At 40.3% G+C, this 25,280-nt stretch overlaps 1 protein-coding gene and 1 pseudogene across 1 annotated transcript; one reads left to right on the forward strand and one right to left on the reverse strand.

Moving 5' to 3' along the window:
- Window positions 1–6,631: 6,631 nt before the first annotated feature.
- Window positions 6,632–25,069, reverse strand: GHITM (growth hormone inducible transmembrane protein). Its single transcript, XM_030862778.2, has 9 exons — window positions 24,933–25,069; window positions 23,414–23,578; window positions 22,332–22,431; window positions 20,648–20,759; window positions 20,079–20,220; window positions 16,742–16,850; window positions 9,750–9,938; window positions 9,120–9,291; window positions 6,632–7,605 (listed from the first exon to the last, which is right to left on the reverse strand). Exons 2-9 carry the CDS (start codon window positions 23,540–23,542, stop codon window positions 7,521–7,523), a joined length of 1,038 nt encoding a protein of 345 aa, XP_030718638.1. The 5' UTR covers window positions 23,543–23,578; window positions 24,933–25,069; the 3' UTR covers window positions 6,632–7,520.
- On the forward strand, window positions 12,109–12,567 carry LOC115856274 (large ribosomal subunit protein eL33 pseudogene; annotated as a pseudogene).
- Window positions 25,070–25,280: the final 211 nt, after the last annotated feature.

Consider the following 25,280-nt stretch of genomic DNA (forward strand, 5'->3'; position numbering starts at 1 on the left):
ATCCGTCAGCCCTCATGCTGTTTTTTCTTAGATTGCTTGTTATAGGTTCCTAAACCCAGCAAACTTTCCCAAAGATGCTTCCTGAGATTACAACCATGACCCACATCAAGGACTATTACCACTATTTTCTGGGGTCATTTAGGGTGCCCCCACTGAGTTCTCTGGGCAACAGCCTACCTTTGGCTGCCACTCACTCGTTACCTGCTGTAACAGGTACTCTTTGGATTGGCATGGCTCCTTCTTCCTTTTGGCAAGCCATCATCAGAGGGGAAAAGAACGAGGTACTTGGGCAGAGGGGGCAGGGATTGGGCCGCATATTCAAGCTGAACTCTACCTGCTTAGCAGTGGTGCAGAAATCAGGAGAGAGTCCCAGGCTAGTGAAGAGAGAGATTCGTTAGGAAACACAGTCAAAAGCCAGGGCTTGGGTAATTTTCCCAGAACCCTCAGCCACAGAGTCAGAAATAGACTCTGTTAGGTTAGGTTCTCAGTACAGCTAGGTTCTGTACTGCTAGGTTAGGTTCGGTTCTCAGTACAGCTTTTTGGGGGGCACTGAACAGCTAAGAACAGGAAGAACTTGTAATCTCAGGAGTCTGTTCCTTACACACTCACACATACAACTCACGGATTTGCAGGTATTCCCAGGACGACGTGTTTAATGGGAAGAGCAGATTCAGAGGTCAGAATTCGACCTGCTTTTTAAATGCTTCTAAAAAATTACTGAAGCCATCTATGATGCATTAATTTGAATAACACAGGGTATTAAGTATAAGTTCCATCTAAAACCCCACTCCCCAGAGACAATCCCCGTTCACAGATTTTCACCTGCTTTTTTAACATTTCAAAGATAACTGTCAACTTCTTACTTTAAAAAAGGAAGAAACACCTCTGGCTCTTTAGAATATTTGAAATCTCATGTTGAGCTGAGAGAGGTGAAAATGAGAAGCATTTTAACAGGAACACCTGTTAGTTTTAAGCACATGCAGTTTGGGTACAAAAATAATCAAGTTTGAGGCTTTGAATCATTTCCAGAGATGATTTTTGAACACTTGGCAATCTTCCTGAGAAAAAAGTCTCCAGAGACACACCTAACACACAGGGGAATTTACAAGGAAGAAAAAAATTTTCAAGTCAAATCTGTGATTTCTAAGGTCAATTAGGAAAATGCCTGGAGCCCTTTATGGTTAGAGCATTTTGACCCATGTCCCTCCTTCACTCTTGGCCACCATGCTCTTCTTTAAGGCTGTTATATGGGCCCTGTGATTGATCAGAAATGACTCTCCATCCTTTATTTGCTCAGGAAATTGCAGATCAGTTTATAATAGAGGGGCCAGCATCTGGTGTGATCCTTCAGTTGTCTTCTCATTTAATTCTCCTCCCACCTCAGGGATGCAGGCGTTTCATTTCCATCTTACAACAAGGGAAAGGGAAGTTTTCCTTCACCTAAGTATGTTATGGCAACTTCTCACCTGGAACCAGGTGTGTTTGCCGCCAAATCAGAGGTTCTTTCCTGACAGTGGTACCGTTAGAACTCATGAGTAGTTGAAAAGAATCCACTACACTTAAGTTTAGCTTACACACTACCCTCAAATTGTACCAAAACCTGACAACTTCCTCTATTTTTTACAATGAATTTGAACTTCCTCATAAGCCTCCAACCCACTGGATCTCGCCTGCCTCTGGGTGTCCCGCTGCTGGGGACAAGGCTGGTAAATTCAGGGTCTGTTGCCTCCACTTTCACCCTTGCTGGTCCCCTAGGTACTCAGTGATGCTGTGAATCCACCCACTGTTACTCATGCCTCCCTCCCCACTGGTGTGGGCTACCCTGCCTCACCATGGTGGCTGCCAGCAGGCCTGCAGGCTCCTGCATGGGCATGTGCCACAATGTGACCTTCTCTTCCACACCACAAAGCCACCTGGGGAGGCTAGAAGGCACTGTGTTCTATCCTGTGGCCACCCCATGCTGGTGCTGGAACACCTGTGAAGCCACCATCTCTGAGTCCCTAAAGGGAATAGTCCCTTGGCTTTCTGCTCTCTCTCTGGAGTCCCTGGCCTTTTGCCTCCACCCCTTCACGTCCACCCCATGGTCTTAGCCTGGAGTAGGGGACTCAGGACGCTTGCTTTCTATTTCTGTCTCCCTTACTCCCCTACACTCATGAAAAGCACAGGCTCTATAGCCACATGATGCAGGTTCTCAGCAGAACACTTGGCAATCTTTAGCTGTGTGACCCTGGACAAGTTGCTCAACTTCTCTGTTCCTCAGTTTCTCTCCTCCTCAGTAAAACAGTAACTGAAGTTGGAGAGGAAGAGATCCCTTTGATGAAAGTGAATGCTAAAGCATCGTGCCCTATGAAAAGAAGTTTTTGTTATATTAGGCAGTCAGTTGTCAGCAGTGGGGAGCATAGCTTTCCCTCCCTTTTTTAATAACCTGTCTCCAAGAAATACCAATTCCCCAGTTGTGCTCAAGGATGTATGACGCTTCTTTAACGTGGAATGATGACTGTCTTTTCTTGCCACGATTTGGGGCAAAGAAGAAATAAACACTGAAATTCAGGTCTAAAGGACTGATAGCAGACTCACCCACATGTGTGGATTTTGATGGAGAAGGGTGAGAGGACCAGCAAAGCAAGTGCCACTGACTTGGGCAATGGGGAGGAGGGAGGATGCCAAGGTTTCCGGCTTTTGCCAGCGTTTGGAGCTGGAGAACGGCAGGTGGGGTTGGGATGGATCCTGTTTGTCAGTGTCTGTTGCGTGCTTTGCAGGTTTGGCAGCAGGCTTCCCAGAGGAGAGGTGTCCCCTTCCCTTACTCTTGCCCCACTCCTGGAAGCACTAGGACCAGGCGGATGCGCAAGGTGCTGACAGAGCCCTGCCATCCTGGGCTAAACTTCAACCCTGATGTCACTGCAGACACAGCACCTCAGGGCTAAAAGGGCCTTGAAGGTTCTGGGTTCAGTTCCACTCAGAGGTGAGATGGTGCCAAAGGCCACAGGGTGGAGAGAGTTTCTGCTTTCCCACTAAGTTCCTAAAATCTGAAAAGCTTCTTTTGAGGTGTTCAATGTATTTTCTCTCCATATGGACTTACTTTTCTAAAAAACTACTTATGGGCAGATATAATATACTGAAAAAGATACTGAACACCCCATTTCCCTTCCAAATGCCCATTTTTTCTGCCACTCAGAAATAACAAGAGTGAAAATCTTGTCATAATTTCTCCAACTTTGTTTTTCTTTCTTTTTTTGGCCGTGCCAAACAGCATGAGGGATCTTAGTTCCCTGACCAGGGTTCGAACCCGTGCCCCCTGCAGAGGAAACGTGGATTCCTAACCATGGGACCGCTAAGGAATCCCCCAACTTCTTTTTAAATACGTCTTCTACTTAAATGAGGTAGGTGACCATACTTCTTTTCTGAGGCACCCAGTATAAGGGTGACATAATTTGTGAGCACACAAGTAGAGTCACAAACACATTTGGTTTGCAGGCGGAGAAGGCTGGGTTCTCTGCAAAGTAGGTCCAGATGCTTCCCATGATGCTTTGCGGGAAGGCTGCCCCGGACATGCCCCTTCCCACCAAAGCTGGGAGCCCCCTCCAGCCCCCAGCCTTTCTGTGCTGGTGTGTGTAGGACACCTGTGTTCCTGTGGGCACTCAGCATAGTGAAACTGCCCCCTTTCTCTGAACTCTTGTAGTGAGTAGTCTCCATAATGCTTTTGTAGTTTCTCAATAATCACTTCACAATTACCTTGGGTCATTTATTGCTGTTTCTCATATTTTAGCAACATGGTACCAAATAGAGTGCCTATCTCTTGACCTGATCTCTTAAAAAAAGTGACTTGTAAAGATTAATGCTGTTATGGGGGTAGGAAAAGGGATGGACTGGAAATTTGGGGTTGGTAGATGCAAACTATTACATGTAGAATGGATAAACAACAAGGCCCTAATGTACAGCACAGGGTATTATATTCAATACCTTGTGATAAACCATAATGGAAAAGCATATAAAAAAACTGTATATAGGGCTTCCCTGGTGGCCCAGTGGTTGAGAGTCCGCCTGCCGATGCAGGGGACGTGGGTTCGTGCCCCGGTCCGGGAGGATCTCACATGCCGCGGGGCGGCTGGGCCCGTGAGCCATGGCCGCTGAGCCTGCGCGTCTGGAGCCTGTGCTCCGCAACGGGAGAGGCCACAACAGTGAGAGGCCCACGTACCGCAAAAAAAAAAAAAAAAAAAAAAAAACTGTATATAGGTGTATAACTGAGTCACTTTGCTGTACAAAGTGACACATTATAAATCAACTATACAGCAAAAAAAAAAAAAAAAAAAATTTAATGCTGCTGTGTTCAGGCACAAAATTCCCCACCAACAGTAAGGGTTTCTGTCTCCAGCATTCCCTGCTCAAAGGTCAGCAGGGCCAACGGCCCTCTCTCACTATGAGATCTCTCCTGGCCACCACCCACTGCCTCTGCCCATCTGATGCTGTCTTCTAGCTGACAAGCTCCCAGCCAGGCTGTGACAACAGGGTGAAACGGGTCTCATTCACCCTGGTTTCTCCCCACAGTTGGTGCTAAGAGTTCATTCCTTCAAGGAGTACTGAACTGAACCAAGTCGTTAATCCCTTTTATGAACAGCCAGATCACGCCAAACCACAAAATCTTTCTCTCTCAACTTCTACTGGCATTCCTGTTTGGGAGTCATTCTGCATTGCTGGGAAATCAGTCCAATTCAACCTGTATGAAGTACGTAACTGGGTGGGGCTAGGTTGTGGAAGATTCTCTCTGAATCATCAGATACCAGTTCCTACAGGACAATGAACTATCAGAAATGGAAAACAAATCATTGAAAAATGCCATTATTTCTTCAATTCTAAGATGCCACTGATTTAAAGATACGCTGTTTAGTTTGGTGGAAAAAAATCATGAAATGGAACACACATTTCAGAAATGAAGTCTGACAAATACTGCATCTTAGAACAGGTAGCATGACTAATGAGCTAATAAAGACACGACACCCTTCCTAGGAGATCAGATGATGTTTCAGAAAATGAGAAATGGATTTTTTTTTTTTTTTGCCTAAAGCCCATCAATTTGCATGTCTCCACTCTTCCCTTGAGTGATGTGAGGAAAAAACCCCAGTGGTATGTTAACAGTAGCCAAAGAAATAGTGATTTTTCTTCTGTTATCATTTAAGTCCTATTATAATATTTTAACTTATATTCACATTTTATATTGAAGTCTTCACTGTCTTAGCAAAATCAGAAAAAGTGCTATAATAAAATGCTGTCATTAAAAAGAATAAACAAAAAAACCCCCTTTATTTTCTAGATAAGCCTTTGCCTGATACCACTGTTGAAATTATATCATTTTGTGTTGTGTGTATATCATCCCAACATAAGGATATAAACTTTGTGTGCTAAAACGTGACTGACAACAACAGGACCGGTAAGATTTCACTCTAAGATCACACTGTACAGGGGCTACGGTAGAGAAGGGAACACACAGAAGTTTCATAGATCTTTCTTAGGAAAAAACCCTTCAAAACCAGCCAGCAACAGCAGCTAAAACTTACATAGCGTTTACTAAGTGCCTGCACATTTCACCTTAACCCTGAGGTAGGCTCTGTATCATCTTCATCTTACAGATAAGGAAATGGGCACAGAGAGGTTAAGTCATTTGCCAAAGGTCACATAAGGAATAAGTGGAAGAGCTGGGGTTCAGATAAATGCAGTCTAGCTGTAAGGACCATAGTTATAATCATACCATACTCTATATACTACATCAGTAAGGGATTAAGTTGCTTTCTTGAACAAATCTCCTATTCAATAACATGCATATGGTTCAGCTGGAAAAATTACAGACCAATCACCATCTGGCTAGAACCATTATTATTTCAGAAATAGGCATCCTATGTAACGAGGTGGGGAGAATAGTTATTTATGGATTACTGTAGTAAATATTTGTCAAAACACCAACTATCTCAATAATCATACACTTATTTCATTCATAAGAACTTCCAAAAATAACTCTTCTGTATCAAAAAACTTATAAATGGCACAAGAGAGTTAAATAATGGCCTATGGAGGAAAGGAGAATTCTGCTAAGGGAAACTCTAGTGAAGCATTTTCTCCATTACAATTTTGATCGATATAGTTCACGAAAGAAGCCTCGCTTTGCCGCCTTCTTTTTTTAAATAAATGTATTTATTTAATTTATTTATTTTTGGCTGCGTTGGGTCTTCGTTGCTGTGCGCGGGCTTTCTCTAGTTGCAGCGAGCGGGGGCCACTCTTCGTCGAGGTGCACAGGCTTCTCATTGCGGTGGCTTCTCTTGTTGCGGAGCATGGGCTCTAGGCACACGGGCTCAGTAGTTGTGGCTTGCGGGCTCTAGAGCGCAGGCTCAGTAGCTGTGGTGCACGGGCTTAGTTGCTCCGCGGCATGTGGGATCTTCCCAGACCAGGGCTCGAACCCGTGTCCCCTGCATTGGCAGGTGGATTCCTAACCACTGCACCACCAGGGAAGCCCTGCCTTCCTTTTTTTAGTGATTCCTCTGAGAGGGAATGCAAGAAACTAAATCTGAGGGGGAAAACTGCTTTCATAATCTCAAGTGTAAACCACGAATAGGCTTTTCTGATATAAAAGTTAAAGCCTGAAGAGATAAGAAAGGCAAGCATTTATTCCTTTAAACATTTCAATAAATTTGCAAAAATATTCAGCAACTATGCACATATTGTTTGTATACTTAAAATGCAACAATTTTCCTGCTTCGAATATTATTTTCCTGAGTGTTTTAAGGATATTTTGTTCTACTAGACGATTCAAAAGTAAGACTTACACACACACATAATATATGTAACAGGAATTCTCCACATGATTAGCATCGTGGACTCTCCTAACAGTGTCAAACAATGAGAAGCCAAACATGATCACATCCACGTCGTAAGGAGAGCCTGGAGAATCACCTATGTCTTTGTTTTCTGCTCAGTGCTTCTGATAAGTTCAGCAGATGTACAGCCATGACTTGTTTCCAAACATCCAGACCCCCTCACTGGCTCACCACAATTACACAAGTGCTAAGTTCTAAGTATTCAAAGAAAGACTGCAGGTGTCGCTTTACTTCTCTCTGGTCCCTTTACCAAACCCCTACATCACTTATGACATTACTTGCTAATATTCTGCAATCCAAAATGAAAAATGCACGTATACAAGTTTGCTAAATTTCACTTAACCAAATAAATTTAAAAATAGATAAAATACTTAAATTCCTGCAACACAAAACTTGGTTTTCATATTCATTAGAACATTTTAGAATTACTCAAACACAAGAATTGAAAATGTGTGTGCTATTTGGAAGAGAACTACTGAATTTATTCTCCAGAAGAAAAAGCAGACCTGAAGCATCACATTACTGGAATACCTGAAACATGTTGACAAGTTCTTATCTTCTAAACTTCAACGAAAGCTGCTTGCACAAACTATTTAAAGAATATCTGCCCCTATTAAACAAGCCAGATGTATTAAGGAAGTCAGAAGCTGAGTCACTTCATTTCTTTCTGTTGCCTCCAGTTGCTAGAATACTGGCAACTCGCATAAATATGTTTAATGTATCCATGTAGATTCCCAGCATCCTAGGAAAGAAATTATGCCTGTTAAATATGATGTAATTCTCATAACAATGACAAAAACTATTTCGTAATGTAGGAGAGAAGAAAGCGCAACACTGATTATTTGTCCCAGGTATATGAAATGGAAATTTTAAAAAAGACGCCAACTAAGGAAGTCCTAGACTAGAAAACTATCAAGATTTTTCTTTTGGCAGATTAATGTTTTAAGTGTTAAAGGGCAGTTTTAAAAATCATTATATTCTCTGACACTCTACTATGAGTACAGTATCTTGCTTTTAAAAAAAAAGAAATGGGTGATAGACAATGAAATAATCAGAATAAAAACCAAAGAAACACCTTCACAAAAATGTGTCAGACACAAGTCTGGCATTTTAAAATATAACACACTCCCTCAATGCCTCCCCTGATTACCCCCAAAAAACCTGCCACAAATCTGTGAGCATTATAGCAATGTTTAAAAAAATCATTACATTAAGTTTTAAAGAAATAAAAATAAATTACTTTAAAAAATGTGGTAGACACCATGAAACTCAAGGAAATTACTTAAATAAAATAACCTACTTTGGTGGAGAGGCCAAGGAAAGGAAAAAGCATTATTGTACAACACAACATCAGCTACAGTTGAATATCTCCAAAATGGAATTTTCAATTTTTAATAAAAAATTAAAAATTGAAGTGTTTCCAATTTTTAATAAAATAGGCTTTTCTATTAAAAATTTCAATTATGTACACTTTCCAAAAATAACACTTGACTAATACATCTTTTCTTCAGTTTTAAAGTCTGTTAAATATAAATTACACACACGCAAAATTAATTGACCAACAAAAGCACTATAAGGCTAATTAACAAAATAGGTAAAATACTCTGAATCAATTGAATATATACCTAATTATTACACTTAGTTGCAATATAATCAAATGTTCTGTGTATACATAGCTTACTAAGGAAAGAGAACAGACCAAATAATAACAGAAATAAAATAGTAAAATTCAACAAAGTCATTGTTGCAGGTTGAACTCAAAAGATATGTTCAAGTCCTAATCTGTGGTACCTGTGAATGTGACGTTACTTGGGAATAGGGTCTTTGCGATTATAATTAAGATGTGAGTTAAGAAGAGGTAATACTGGAGAAGGGTGAGCCTTAATTCAATATGGCATCATTATAAGAGACAGAGATACAGGGAGAACATCATATGAGGACAGGAGTAAAGATTACAGTGATATATCTACAAGCCAAGGAATGCCAAGGATGGCTGGCCATGACAAGAAGCTAGGAGAGGGGCATGGAGGAGATTCTCCCCTAGGGCCCTCAGAAGGTACCAACCCTGATGATACCTTGATTTCAGACTTCTGGACTCTGGAACTATGAGAGAATAAATTTCTGTTGTTTTAAATCAGCCAGTTTATATAATTTGTTATAGCAGTCCTTGGAAACTAACACAGTCATAAAACAAAACAGGCCAAAGCAACACAAATGTCCTTATGCAACAAAGAAAAGACATTAAAGGCTACTTACGAATTGATGGGATCATATTTTTGAACTCCATACACTGGTACTACTTCTGCACGCTTGATTACTTTCTGTGTATCATACAGAAGAAACATGCTGAAAAGAACTAATCCACCATAAATTGCCACCGAGTACAGCGTGGCGCCAGCCACAGTGGTAGGTGGAAGAAACATAGATCCTGAAATCAAAATGGGGAAAAAAAGTTTTTCTGGGAAAAAGTATTTTTCTGTAACTGGATTTACAATCAGCATCACTTAAAAAAGTTTTCTTCTTTGGCATGTTGCACAGATAAGGAAACATCCGAATATGTGCTCTAATTTTACATACATTCAGTTCAAAACCCATTATACTCATTCTTGCAATGGGTCACTTGCCCACATTATAGGAAAGTTCCTGCATCAGAGCAATTTTCATGTTCTCCAGACCAACTTTCCCATTTTACATGTATTTGGTAAAACCAATAATAATGGTTTGCCATGATGCCAAACGAGCAAATCCAGTCAAATTAGCATATATGTTTTAACCAACTTTTAAAAATGACACTTACTAAATTCTCTCCATTAGGATACCTGAGTATGTCAGATGATTTTAGGACATCACGAACCAAGAACCAAGCGTCAAAGCACAGTGGCTTACCTAGTGAGGACACAAAGACGACACCCAGGCCCACGCCCAGGGGTGCTCCCATGTTCAAAAACTTCTCACTGGGTGCACACATGGCCACAGTGGAGAGGCCTCCCACAACACCAGCTGTGTACCATGCAGCTCTGAGGAGAAGAGGCCCCCCTAATATCGTCAGAGGAGCCACCACTGCACCCATCACACCTGGAGAAAGAGCAAGCAGGCAGTTAAATATTTACTAAACAACAACCAAAAGGAAAATGCTTCTTCTAACATGCCATCTGAACATATTGTAGCTTATAGTTAAACAATGTGATTACAAAAAGTCTTCTCCTTATTTAGGTGACGCTATCCCCAAAACCCCACAACTAAAACTTGTACCTATCCAAATTCTAAATCACAACTAACACGATTCCTAGTCAATCAGTCAAAACTCACACAAGTAAAAACACTAATCTAGAGTTTTAGTAACTATGTCAAATTCAGTGTAGTTCATTATTTGGATCTGAGTCTACCAATAGTCTTTATAACAATATTCACATTTGGAAGAACTGAGATGAAAGGCTTAAAATAACTGAAGGTCAAATCTACTGTGCTGAAAGAGAACACAGTAAAAGGAAAGACTAAGTATATGATGCTAATCTTAAAGTAGGAACTTCACGGACAGATGCTGCTGTTACCTTGTGTAATAGGGAATGTAATCACAGCTTGGAAAAAGCAATTTTAGTTGTTAGATATTTATAAACATGTCCACCCAAAGTATAGTAACAATAATTTCATTAGCAAAGGTAAATAGAAATCTTTTATTTAAAAAAAAACAGATCTCAGATAAGGCATTCTTTCCGTATTGAGTAGAACAAGCTATACCCTTTTCTTTTTTTTTTTTTTTGGCAGTACCATGTGACTTGTGGGATCTTCGTTCCCCGACCAAGGATTGAACCTGGGTCCCCTGCAGTGGAAGCATAGAGTCCTAACCACTAGACAGCCAGGGAATTCTCAACTATACCCTTTTCTTAAACATTAAATGTGCATAGTTGATCAAACTCTTAGAGGAAAACATAGGCAGAACACTCTATGACATAAATCACAGCAAGATCCTTTTTGACCCACCTCCTAGAGAAAGGGAAATAAAAACAAAAGTAAACAAATGGGACCTAATGAAACTTAAAAGCTTTTGCGCAGCAAAGGAAACCATAAAGAAGACCAAAAGACAACCCTCAGAATGGGAGAAAATATTTGCAAATGAAGCAACTGACAAAGGATTAATCTCCAAAATTTATAAGCAGCTCATGCAGCTTAATAACAAAAGAACAAACAACCCAATCCAAAAATGGGCAGAAGACCTAAATAAACATTTCTCCAAAGAAGATATACAGAGTGCCAACAAACACATGAAAGAATGCTCAACATCACTAATCATTAGAGAAATGCAAATCAAAACTACAATGAGATATCATCTCACACCAGTCAGAATGGCCATCATCAAAAAATCTAGAAACAATAAATGCTGGAGAGGGTGTGGAGAAAAGGGAACCCTCTTACACTGTTGGTGGGAATGTAAATTGATACAGCCACTGTGGAGAACAGTATGGAGGTTCCTTAAAAAGCTACAAATAGAACTACCATATGACCCAGCAATCCCACTACTGGGCATATACCCTGAGAAAACCATAATTCAAAAAGAGTCATGTACCAAAATGTTCATTGCAGCTCTATTTACAATAGCCCAGAGATGGAAACAACCTAAGTGTCCATCATCGGATGAATGGATAAAGAAGATGTGGCACATATATACAATGGAGTATTACTCAGCCATAAAAAGAGACGAAATTGAGCTATTTGTAATGAGGTGGATAGACCTAGAGTCTGTCATACAGAGTGAAGTAAGTCAGAAAGAGAGAGACAAATACCGTATGCTAACACATATATATGGAATTTAAGAAAAAAAAAAATGTCATGAAAAACCTAGGGGTGAAACAGGAATAAAGACACAGACTTACTAGAGAATGGACTTGAGGCTATGGGGAGGGGGAAGGGTAAACGGTGACAAAGCAATAAAGAGGCATGGACATGTATACACTACCAAACGTAAGGTAGATAGCTAGTGGGAAGCAGCCGCATAGCACAGGGAGATCAGCTCGGTGCTGTGTGACCGCCTGGAGGGGTGGGATAGGGAGGGTGGGAGGGAGGGTGACGCAAGCTGGAAGAGATATGGGAATGTATGTATATATATAACTGATTCATTTTGTTGTGAAGCTGAAACTAACATACCATTGTAAAGCAATTATGCTCCAATAAAGATGTTTAAAAAAAAAAAATTGTATAGGAGAAAGAAGTTACAAACTAAACCAGAAGTATAATAAAGCTGTCCTTTATGAAGTTCAAAAAAAAAAAAAAAAAAAAAGAGGTCAATATCCTGAAGATCACACCAGAAAGGCTCTCTCAGCTGCCTTGGAGCCCGTGGAAGCCTACTGGGCACAGGACTTCTAAACTGACAAATACGTCTGGAAGGCAGTGGTCCAAGGCCATTTTTGCTGGCTATAAGTGGGGTCCCCGGAACTTGAGGGAGCACACAGCTCTTCTTAAAATTAAAGGTGTTTATGCTTGATATGCAACTGAATTCTATGTAGGCCAGAGGTGTGCTTAGGTGCACAAAGCAAAGAACCACACAGTAATTCCTGGTGGAAAATCGAAAAAAACCAGAGTAATCTAGGGAAATGCAACTTGCATTGATGGAAACAGTGGCATGATTCGTGCCAAATTCCGAAGCAACCTTCCTGCTAAGGCCATTGGACACAGAATCCAAGTGATACTGTACCGTTCAAGGATTTAAACTTATTGAAAAGTAAATAAATAAAAGTATGGATTTGTTCTCTTGTTAAAAATAAAGATCCACCAAAATGGTTTCGTTTAAAAAAAAAAAAAAAAGTGCATAGTTGAACTCATGGAATAAGCACAGAGCTACCTTCACACTGAAATTTTAATACCAGTGTGTCTCTTGAGACTAACATTTCTAGATCAAGTAATAGGGCATATTTTATCACATGATGATGAAAAATTAAAAAATTTTTGGCTCTAGGAAAGACATTGGATAGAAATTCGTCTGTATGACATTTCTATCAGAATTCCTATCAGTTTTGCAACTGACAGCAAAATTTTAAGAAAAACTTTCAAGGAGATTATTGAGATTTTTTCCAGTGATACTGATAGAAATCTTAAATGGCAATAGATGTTTGCTGCTTAAGGACAAATCAATTACAAAACTAATAAGAATAGCTCAAGATTATTATTGTGAATGAAAACTGCCCTTCAGGAAATTAGTACATCCACTGGGGAAAACAAGTATGAAGGTTCCTCAAAAAATAAACACAACTATCATATGATCCAGCAATCTCAATTCTGGGTTTATAAGCAAAGGAACTGAAATCAGGATATGAAAACAACCCAAGTGTTTGTCAATGGATGGATGGATAAAGAAGATGCGGTATATATAAACAATGGAATATTATTCAGACTCAAAAAAGAATGAAATGTTGCACTTCTTGACAATACAGATGGATCTTGAGGGCATTATGCTAAGTGAAATAAGTCGGACAGAGAAAGACAAATATCGTATGATCTCACTTATACATGGAATCTAAAAAAGTCAAACAGAGAAACAGAGCATAGTGGTGGTTACTACGGGCTGGGGGGAGACGAAAATGCGGAGATACCTGTCAAGGGGTACAAGCTTCCAGTTATGATTAACAAGTTTGAGGACGTAATGTACATCATGATTACAGCTAATAATACCACATCATAAATGCTGCTAAGAGAGTAGATCTTCAATGTTCTCATCATAAAAAAGATACGGTAAATACGAAATGAAGGTTAATGCTATGGTAGTAATCATTTTGTAATATATAAATGTGTCAAATCAACATGTTGTATGCCTTAAACTTATACAACATCATGTATCAGTTATATCTCAATAAAGCAGGGGGAAAACACAGAAGAGACTAGCTTTCAGCGAGCGTTTCAGTAATTCTTGCACAGTATCACTTAGGCCTGATTGAGACCACAGCTGTGTCCACAAGGTATTAAACATCTGTATGAAAAATGAAAATAGAATGCATTGGGATGTTTATCCTGGGTCAAAACCTGGCTTTGATGTCTCTTTGACTCTGTGAGTGGTTGCCCTTAGGTCATCCACGTTGGATTAAAGGGGTCTGAAACTCCATCATGCCAGTGAATGAAGAATTAGACAGAGAGTTGGACTTTAAGAAATAACATTAGGGGCTTCCCTGGTGGCACAGTGGTTAAGAATCCACCTGCCAGTGCAGGAGACATGGGTTCGAGCCCTAGTCCAGGAATATCCCACATGCTGCGGAGCAACTAAGCCCGTGTGCCACAACTGCTGAGCCTGTGCTCTAGAAGCCACAAGCCACAACTACTGAGGCTGCGTGCCACAACTACTGAAGCCCATGTGCCTAGAGCCCATGCTCCGCAACAAGAGAAGCCACTGCAATGAGAAGCCCGCACACCACAACGAAGAGCAGCCCCCACTTATCGCAACTAGAGAAAAGCCTGCGCATAGCAACGAAGGCCCAATGCAGCCAAAAATAAATAAATAAATAGTAAGTTTATGGGAAAAAAAGAAAAGAAAAAAAGAGAAATAACATTGGGGGGTGTCAGTCTTGATTTTGGCACTTCCTGCTGTGACTTCACCCAGCCTCAGCTTCCTCATCCATGAACATATGGACAGGCTAATGCCTGCACACACAGCTTCCCAAGATGTTTATGAAGAATAAAGCAAATTCTGAAAACAAATTAAAAAAAGAAAAAAATGGCATTCATACTGCGCAAGAAAGGGTTAACAGAGCAGACCTAAGCCTACCTTTACCGAGACCTGCTTGCAAGGTTAGTCCTTGGCTGGCATCTGAGAACTTGGCACTGGAACCATTCTCTAACCTTAGGGTTAGACTATTTATGCAAAAAATGAGTTATGCTGAATGCCTGCTTTCCTTCTGGGAGTCTGGATTTTGGTAGTTGCTAGGAGGGTCCCTAAATGGTCAGCCCCCAATAAAAACCTTGGGTGCTGAGTCTCTAATGGGCTTCCCTGGGCAGAAACAGTGTACATGTTACTGCACATCTCGCATTCTTGCCGTGTGCCCTCAAAGGGGGGAGACAGCACTGAAAGCCTGTGTGTGGATTTCTCCACACTCTAGACTTTGCCTGTCTCTTTCTCCCTTTCTGATCCTGTTGTGTATCCTTTCACTGTAATAAACCTTAGCTCTGAGTATAACTATATGCTGAGTCCTGTGACTCCATCTAACAAATTGCTGAATGAATGGGTGGCCTTGGGGACTGCCCTCCAACACACATAAAACACCCAGAACTGGGCTTCCCTGGTGGCGCAGTGGTTGAGAGTCCACCTGCTGATGCAGGGGACACGGGTTTGTGCCCCGGTCTGGGAAGATCCCACATGCTGCGGAGCGGCTAGGCCCGTGAGCCATGGCCGCTAAGCCTGCGCGTCCGGAGCCTGTGCTCCGCAACGGGAGAGGCAACAGTGAGAGGCCTGCGTACCGCAAAAAAAAAAAAAAACCAAAAAAACCCCCCCAAAACCACCCAGAACTTAAGTAATTTATATGTTACAGTAATATCAGATAAGAAGAGGTTTTCTAAGCAACACAGGTAGAAAGGCTTACTTATTCTAGCTCGAATTAAAACTACATAGCTACTTTAATTCAACAAGTGGATCTACTATTTATCAGAGATAAAATGACACTGAACCTGTTTATTCAAGGAAACAGTGTCTAAAATGGGAAACAGGTGTAGAACTCTATTTACTGGCTAAGACGTTGAATAATCCTTGAATATTTATATGGCACTAAGAGATATTAAATTTTATAGCAAATGCACACACTACGTTTTAAGTAATTTTTTTCTTAAAAGCATGTTACTGGTATTAGAAGAAAATATTGGGACCATCGCCCTCCCAACCACAAAAGTTCTGTCTTGTAAAGGTCCATGGAAAATATCTATGGTTGAATTACCTAAGACCTAATGGAAGAGAGGCTTGAAAACCAAGGCTGGGAAGTCATGCTCTCTCACATTCACCAAAACAAAGCCAGCACATGAAGAATACAAATGATGTATTTCACACTGGAAATTCATCATACTGGGTACCCCAAAACTAATTTCCATTTATTAACCCACGTTAAAAACATTTCAGTCTGTCTCCCTGGAATTTTCAGGGAAATGCTTATAAAATTTCTCTTGGCTTGTGGTAAAGATCATGCATCTAGAGCATTTTTGTTTCTGCATCTGGTGTTCTTTACTCAACCCAGAGGCACAATACCCTGGGATACTTGCAATGGAAAATACTTTATGTAAACTTTAAAATATTTGTCTTTCCATAATTAAGGAAAATATTACATATACCTAAAGGAATATTAATACTGTTCCGCAATACCAGGGTTGGACAGCCTCTGTCCTGCCCACAGTAACTTTGTGCCAAAAACTATCTACTGACCCAGCTAACCGCATCACACACGGAAGTGAATTTCCAAAGATCTTTTTGACTGCTTTCTTCTTCCCAATGCTCCACTGCAAAAACCTCTGCTCCTATTCTTTCACACATCTTACGTCCTCCTTCTCTGGTAGAGACCCCCAGTTTCTTATTTTTCTAAAGATATACAACAAGAACAATTCTCAAGTGATGTGTATCAGATCTGAAATCCTCCTGGTATTAGATAAAATACATAAAAGGAAATCTCTGCATATACTAGACTGTCACCAGAGGCAAGTGTAATACTGGGGCTGTCCATGGTCTTAGTATCACAATCATTAACTTTCCAGAGTGGAGATCTGGCAATAATACTACCAGGAATAAGTGCAGAAAACCGTAAGTATTTAGCAGACATGAGGCTTAATTAAATTGTGTACATATCATTTATGACTGTGAAGAGCCATCAAAAAAGGCAGTATTTAAGATTGTTTAACAACAATTGTAAAACAGAACATACCAGAATGTAGTAACCAAGCAAGATGCTTTGGGCCTGGGCTCTGGTCATATGATATCGACTGGACCAGCATTCCAGCTCCAATCATGGCTGCAAAGGTTGCACCAATTGTCTGAAAGACATGTATTACTAAGAAAAATTGATCCTTATACAACAACAAAGTAGAAACTCACAGGTTCCAAGTCCAGTTAGTCCCTCCAATAAACCATGTTTAAAAAGATGAAGGATAATAAACAGAATCCTATATTTTTCTAGCACATTAAAAGGCCTTGTGCTTATTTCAGTTTGGTCAAATTAGCAAGAGCACCCCCTACTATCATACATAAAGTTTTCCAGACAACTTTAAGTGAATGAGTAGAGCTCTGGAAGATAACATCATCTTTAAAAAATTTTATTCTTGTTAGACAAAGGTATAACAAAACCCCTTTAAAAATCCCAGAATAATTATTTTTAATTATATTTATTTTGGTATAGCACAAGTAACATTAAAAAAGTTAGTCATGATACACCAATTAGAATATATATATATATATCTCTCTCACATTGTCTCAAACTCTATATTTGCTAAATGAAAACGTGAAAAAAAGCAGCACATGGAAAAGATGAGAAATAAGATTCTACATTTCTATCCTCCCAATTTTCTGGCTGAATTGGCCCTCATCTCCTTTCTTTGTCTATCTTCGATTATCCATTGTTATACATTTAAATATTCCTTGTGCATAACAAGGAAGAAATGTTTGTAATGAAAGATGATAATCAATCTTCAGGAAATTTAAAGCAGAAATTGCAAACTTGCAGCCCTTGGGCAAGATCAGGCAGCAGATGTTTTGTTTGGCCAACTATTCAAAAAACAATTGAGTGAGAACGCATTTAGTTGGAAGGCTTTCTCTAGATGCCAAAATCCCACGTGACATACCAGGCCTGCCTCACTCATCTGCATTATGTCTAACCCATGGGCATCTGAACGGTCAGCCTCTGAGGTAAAGTACAGGTAAACATAACAGCTGTTTTTGCTGAGAATGCGAAAGCCTTCACTCAAAACACAGAAAAGCACGCTGGGTTCTACTTCACCACCTTCCAATGGAGAAACAATTACTAAAAGCTACTTCATCTATCTCTATGCAAAGCATTTTCAGGATATTTAACACAATTATATATTTTTCTTTTAAAGTCCTTCATCATCCAGGTTCATTTTTTGCCTTTTACCTTCCCATACTCTACACTCCAGGTACACTGAACTGGTAGGCTGCGAACATGCCCCAGTTTCACACCTCTTTAATTTTGTTTATTGTGCCTAAAAATACCTCCTTCCTATCTGGTTGACATATTCAAGGATTACCTCTTTGCCTGAAAAGTTTTTCTGGTAGTTACCCTGGCTGTAATAAGCAGTGTCAGATGTCTCTACTCTGTTCCAAAAGCACTTGGTACAAACTTTGACATTATCTGTGTGTATGTCTGTCACCTCCCAAAGGCTTCTTCCTCTCTGTAGCACCTGTCTGGCTTTCTAAACTATTTTACTTAAGCAGCCCTAAAGGCAGGTGAGACTGATCTTATGCCCACAAGCACCTGAGAATATGGCCCAAGCACAAAACCTCCTTGAAGTCTTATTTTAGGGGCTAAACTCTTTTGTATATTTTAATCTTTCATGTTTGCTTTATTACAAAAGCATTGCTTTAAACTGTTTACCTCTGATTAAAACTGACATACCTGATGAGAATGCAACAAGTTGATTCTGTGCCTTCAATAACCTCTAGGCTAGGAGATTCATGACACCCATCTGAGAAGCAAGACCCTACTACTGAAGTGTCTAAATGGCTACACAACTGAAATGGTTCTCCTTTTGGAAAGTACAGAATAGTGGAAACATTACAGATTTGGAAGTCATAGGGATCTGGGTTGCCCATGGGAAGAATCAGTGGGAATTTGCTGTGGGAAGTGTGTGTTATATAAACTTTCCCATCTCCCATTCCCTTCCAGTCTCACACTCGATGCTCTAGTTTGCATTACCATCATTTTAGACCTTGAAAAGGCACAGCTGGTACACTTGCTTCCCGTCTCTTCCACATTAGTTCTTAAAGCTCAAATACAAATCATACTTTTGCTGTCCTAGTATCTGCAATGGCCTCTAACCGCTTAGGTGCTCTCCTCAGCTCGGCAATCAAACACACCCTTTCTAATTGTGTCTTCTTCACACTCCAGACCTCAAACACTTAAACTTCACTTGAATGGGATTATAAAGTCACTTGTAATGACTACCTCCTCTCCTTTGCCCAAGCTGTTTTTTTTTTCACAAAACTCGACTACCCTGTCCTCTCCTACTAAAATAAAAAAATGCTAGTAAAACAACAAATGCTCAAGAAACTCTCACTGAATATAAAACCTTATATAGGGTCAAGAAAAGTTCAGAATAGTGCCAGCACTATTCTACTCCTAGTAGTATAGAGTGCTTGGGTTTTTGTGACAGCTATTCTCCACTGACCTCCAAGATGGATTTTTTTTTTAACATCTTTATTGGAGTATAATTGCTTTACAATGGTGTATTAGTTGCTACTGTATAACAAAGTGAATCAGCTATATGTATACATATATCCCCATAACTCTTCCCTCTTGCGTCTCCGTCCCACCCTCCCTATCCCACCCCTCTAGGTGGTCACAAAGCACCGAGCTGATCTGATCTCCCTGTGCTATGCGGCTCCTTCCCACTAGCTATCTATTTTACGTTTGGTAGTGTATATATGTCCATGCCACTCTCTCACTTCGTCCCAGCTTACCCTTCCCCCTCCCCGTCCATTCTCTGCGTCTGCGTCTTTATTCCTGTCCTGCCCCTAAGTTCTTCAGAACCGTTTTTTTTCTTTTAGATTCCATATGTGTTAGCATACGGTATTTGTTTTTCTCTTTCTGACTTACTTCACTCTGTCTGACAGACTCTAGGTCCATCCACCTCACTACAAATAACTCAATTTCATTTCTTTTTATGGCTAATATTCCACTGTATATATGTGCCACATAAGATGGATTTTCATCGGCTTTATTTTTTAGTAAATTACTACAAAATAGAGCTGTTTGATATCTGCTGCTAGATAAGTAGAATGTTCCTGTAAGTTTAGGTTCCAACATCTTTGCTGCTACTAAAATACATATTCAACAAGGAATAATAGCTGACTTGCCTAAGAAGGTATTTCCTACTTTGTTTCAGCTGCACTAATAATTCATATATTACTTGAACAAAGATCTGTTTAATATAGTAAGGTATTCTTTCCATTTAATCCCCTCCTCCGATAGTTTTCATTTAATCTTTTGCTATTTAGTGGGAAAGGAAAACAAAAACAAGCTAACTTACCACCCAAGAGCCTCTCATCATGAAGTTCATGAGGGCAGGAGTTCTATTCACTGCCAGGGCAGACAAAGCTGTTATGCCGATACTTCCTGCTAAGTACATATAGGTGGTATGAATTCTATCCTTCACATACTGAGGCCAAATTCTGTAAGAAACACAACACAGTTAATTTATAGAATTATGAATGTGAATTTTGGTTGAATCATTTACTAGGTGGGAGATCTTGAGAAATATCACTTTATTGCTCTAAATCTTATTCCAGTATCATGGAAATAATGATGCATGTTGGAGTTACCATAAAAAATTAAGTAATATAAAACATATAAGCCCTTGGCACATATACAAAACAACACATTTGCTTCTTGCTTAAACATATATAACCTTGGTAAAAGATTTTTATTTATTGTTTGAATAAATATATGCCAAGGAAATGAGAGATTCTATTTTTTTTCATGTATATTTCCACATAGTTGGAACACTGGACACAAAATACTCCAAAAGTGGTGAAAGATAAGGATGAGAAGAAAACTGGAACCTTTAAGGCACGAATTGTTTGAGAACAATTTACTTACACGGCTTTTTCAAGAGCTCCAATCTCATTAGACATTCCCAAGCCATAGTAGCACAAAGCTCCAAGACCAACAGCAGCCCCTCCAGCAATAAACCATCTTCCCATCTGATCAACTGCAGAACACAGGAGGAAATGCAAGTTAATACTGCTGTCTTGACTAAAATGATTAGACTTAATTAATCTTTAAGTTCACTCTAACAAAATTTGCGGAGGTGGTGTATCTGTAGATGTAGGGGTACTTCTGTGATATGTTATTTTATTCATAAGAGATGTGTGTTCTCGTGACATTCTTAGAAAATAAAGATGAGAAAAACATGTTAACATCACATGTTATATTTAATATTGTGTCTAAAGTGCTATTAACAAAGATGATGCTTTACATGGAGTCAAGAAAAAAATGAACCAAAGAAAAATGTAATTAGTGTTTATGCAGCAGGATCAAGGGAGAGGGTGCTCTTGTTTTTTTAGAGTACCGAGAGGAAATAATTTATCAACTCTTAACTGGACGGAGGTATTCACAAAGAGCATCTTGCTCCCTTTAGTCAAAGTTTGTTCCCTGAGAATGTTACTACACTGTTGCTATGATTCATATAATTTGGTTTCTAGGGCCAACTGACCGACAGAAATGCCCTGAGGGATGCCAACTAGGGCTCTCTCCCATTTTAAAATACAGATGGTCTCCAACTTAAGATTTTTAAAAAACGATATGCATTCAAGTAGAAACTGTACTTTGAATTTTTAATTTTGATCTTTTCCTGGGCTACTGTCATGCAGTACGATACTCCCTTGTGATGCTGGGCAGCGGCACCCAGTCAGCCAGTTGCTCATGAGGGTAAACAGCCGATACACTTATAACCATTCTGTACTCACCCAACAATTCTATTTTTCACTTTCAGGATTCAATAAATCACAGGAAGGATTCAACACTTAATTATAAAATAGGCTTGGTGTTAGATAATTTTGCCCAACTGTAGGTTAATGTTAAGTATTCTGAACACGCTTAAGGTAGGCTAGGCTAAGCTATGATATTTGGTAAGTTAGGTATATTAAATATATTTTGAACTTCAGGACATCTTCAACTTATGATGGGTTTATCAGGACATAACTCCATTTTAAGTCAGGGAAGATGGGTATTGACCTTTTGCAAGGCTGTGAAGGAGCAGTAGTGTTCTTTGATTTTGGGTAGATTACCAATCTAGATTCTGAACTTGCAAAGCTGAAATCCAAACTGTGAACCAAACTGATGTCATTAGGGTATTGCTTCCTGAGAGGCCCTAAATGGGCAGCCAATCAAGATGACCCCTCTTGAACAACTAGCTTTTTATTAACATCTATGTTTTGGTGATTTACTCTTGACCTGAAACATATACAAATATTATGTTTGAAGTAAGATTCTACGTGGCTTCAAATGAACTTCAATAACAGATTATAACTTTCAGATCATGGCACATTACCTAATAATCCTTTAAAAAAAATGGTGAAAGTAAAATTTTTTTCTGGAAGAAACGTGACTGGGGACCACTGAGCTCAGTGTGAAGTACAAACCTTTTCAGGGTCATCAGATACCTGAGGATGACTGCCCTTCTTCTCACAAAATGCACATATGTACAAGTTTGCATATACTTTAAGGAGGCTGTTCATGGACCTTTTTTTAAAACACGAGTTTACTAAAGGCTGGCACCTACTTTTAAATATTTTTTCCAGTGATGGCTCCAAAGCTGCCTCCTTGAGTTCTTGGCTAGTTTTCCCACGACGAATTCCAAGTCTTGTCTTGGTGGCATATTCCTGATACACATGGAAACAAAGACACACACCACCCACACCAAAAGAATGTTAACAACAAAATAAAACAGAGAATCTCATCACCCTAGAAAACTCTGTATAATGTATGTAAATCATACATACGTCACTATGAAAGTATGTTAGCCAATCTAAAAAGTTAAATGTAGACCCTACTTGTGCTCTATCTTCGAAGTGATTCACTAATTCATTACAACCTAACTTCTTAGTTCAGGTTTCAGAACTGTTTATTTCATAAACTACAAATTTTATTTATATCTCTAGAATTATCATATTTTAAACACTAACTTTTAAAAGATACGCATTCAGTAAATATTAGCTGCATTTTTTCATCTGGGAAATGGGCTCAATCCTTCCTTTAACACAAAGCCAAAGGGATGGATGACTACTACCTCTATTTTAGCTCTTTTTCAACAGTGGAACACTTAATTTAAGAGAAAAAAGTTGCCTCTTCTAGCTTCTGTATATTTCCTTATCTACCTCACATTTCAAAATTTATACTCCTAATTTGAATGCTAGAGCAGAAACCTACTACAAAAGGAAATGGGTTTCTCTCTAACTTGACAGATTTTGTTTTACCATTCTCTAAACAAGAGCTGAAATGACATGTTTAGTAACTTATTAATAAGTTATTGGCCAAATCGTAATATTCTTAAGCTTTTGAAAATAGGCTCCACGATCTCTCTGTTGAACCATACAGCTCTCAATCCTTCACAAATTACTCTAAATTCTCTGAATGAGAAATTCCAAGAGCTGTAAGTAAAGGAGAAGTTACAGGAGTTCTTTTTCATATATGATAAAGATGGAACAGAACACTAATAGGGAGAAAGAGCTGATTTGGTACATTTTCACCGCTGTTTCAGTAAATCACTAATGGTAGAATAGGGAGCTTCACAATCTGTCAAAAAAATGGTCCCAGGAGCATACAGAGAGACAGACAATATAAAAATATTCAGATTATCTTTACCCTGCTGGGTGGTAAGAGCCACTGATTTTTCGTGATGGAATTCTTCACAACAGGGGAGGCCTTGGTGAGAGCTGGGTGGAAAACCCTGGAAGGTAGTGTCCGGAGACACACAAGTCTTGCGGCCAGCATGGTGGTGCACCAGGTTTACCAAGCAGATCTGAAACGCTAGTTAGAGACAGAGACAAAAAAATCACCCATTAACCAACCCACCGGCTCTAAGAAAGAACCAATCATCTCTTAGGAGAAAAGGTGAAATAAAGTGACCTTTTAAAATGATAATGATGAATACTCTGCTCGTCCCTTGTTAGTTCAAGATATCCATCCCACAGAACTGGTTTGGGATGGACCACCAAAATGGGTTTAAATCCCAATCGGAACAATAACAAGAGGAATGACTTTTATGTGTCCAATACAGAGTGGATTTAATATCAAGAGAATTAAGGGGTGTGTGATGGATTTTATACATGTGGTTTTGTCTGAAGATTTATACCAGCATTCAGTGGGAAAATTTAAAAAAGGGCTAAGAATAACTTCTGAGCAGAGGAAAAATGTCATCCAAGAAGTGATTAACTCTTCAAGGTCATACTACATTGCAAGGTTATACAACATCGGTGGAAATCAAGCATGCGAAGTATTACTTCCCTTCAAAATATGATGTAAAAATATTCAAGGTATTGAAACCACCTGGGATGTACCTTAAAAATGTAGATTCCTAGGTCTAACTTCGGTCCTAATGATTTAACCCCTTGGAATAAGACACAGTAATATGTATTTTAACTAGCACCCCAAAAGCTAAGAATCTTTGCTTTTAAATACCTATCTGAATGTACTTCCAACTCTGCCACGGGATCTGCGAGGGGTGTGCAAAACTGACACCTATTCTTTGGAAAAATACCGAATCATTCTAGCACTTTCGTGGCATTACATCATCTCAGCCTAAAGATGCTGTGCCTCTCATACCTCAACACATCTACTGAGGAGCACCAGCTCAGAGAGGCCTCCAGAGTGGGAATTCTACTTCTATCACAGGCTAGAAGTGGCCTCGTGCGAATGTTTGATCCCTGAGACTCAGGTGCCTTAACTACAAAATAGATACTATTACCGACCCCGTACGCTTTCGTGTGCATCGATGAGCTCGGATCACAAGACTCGGATGAGAGCCCGGCAGCAAAAACTCTAGCCTCCCAAAGTCAACGCACTCCACAGCACACCAGCCGCAGGCACCCCCTTATCTACCACAGCGGCGCCTGGGCGGCCCGGCCGCGGGGATGATTCAGCACCTCGCTGCCCAGGGAGAAGCAGGCAGAGACAGCGGGCCCCTGCCCGCCTGCCCCAGGCCCCGAAGTCGCCGTCCCCTCCACCCGGTCACCTGCAGGACGGCCCTGACACGCCGCCAGCCCGTGACGCAGCCCGCAGCGCCGCCGCCTCCAGTCCTCCCCACACACACGCAGCGGCCCAACGGGGCCGGTTGTCAGTAGTACGGTGGATCGCGGTGCCTCACGGCCCGGGGGAGCCTTACCTCAGTCCCTGGTCAACTCAAGCGCGCAGCTCCCCTTCCGGGCCGGCGAAACGCAACGACCACCACCTCTCGCGCCCTCTGCCCACCTCTTACTGATTGTGAGCGCAGTCTCTTTAGCTCGCTGCGTGACGCAACATCCGGAGAAGTCGCAAACACTACGGACAGCCAATCATGAGCGGAGGCCTAACGGAAGGGCGGGTAGTAGGAAGGAGGGGTTCCTAGTTGTAGGGGCGGGGCCAGTGGAGGATTGTTGGGAGCCTTGCAGTCAACGTCCATCGCGGGTGTGGGCAGAGAAGGCATTTCAGCCATTTTAGCTCTGGGTAGCGGAGCTCACCTTCGTTTTTCTCT

Source organism: Globicephala melas, chromosome 16 (assembly GCF_963455315.2).
Source record: "Globicephala melas chromosome 16, mGloMel1.2, whole genome shotgun sequence".
NCBI lineage: Eukaryota > Metazoa > Chordata > Mammalia > Artiodactyla > Delphinidae > Globicephala > Globicephala melas.

What these genes read in the sequence shown, in the direction of transcription:
- GHITM (XM_030862778.2), bottom strand. Translation starts at nt 23,542, where the DNA reads ATGCTGGCCGCAAGACTTGTGTGTCTCCGGACACTACCTTCCAGGGTT. An exon ending in TGCTTGGTTACTACATTCTG is followed by an intron (nt 9,939 to 16,741) that starts GTATGTTCTGTT and finishes CTCTTTCTCCAG; the next exon opens with GTGTGATGGGTGCAGTGGTG. An exon ending in AAATATGATCCCATCAATTC is followed by an intron (nt 7,606 to 9,119) that starts GTAAGTAGCCTT and finishes TTTCTTTCCTAG; the next exon opens with GATGCTGGGAATCTACATGG.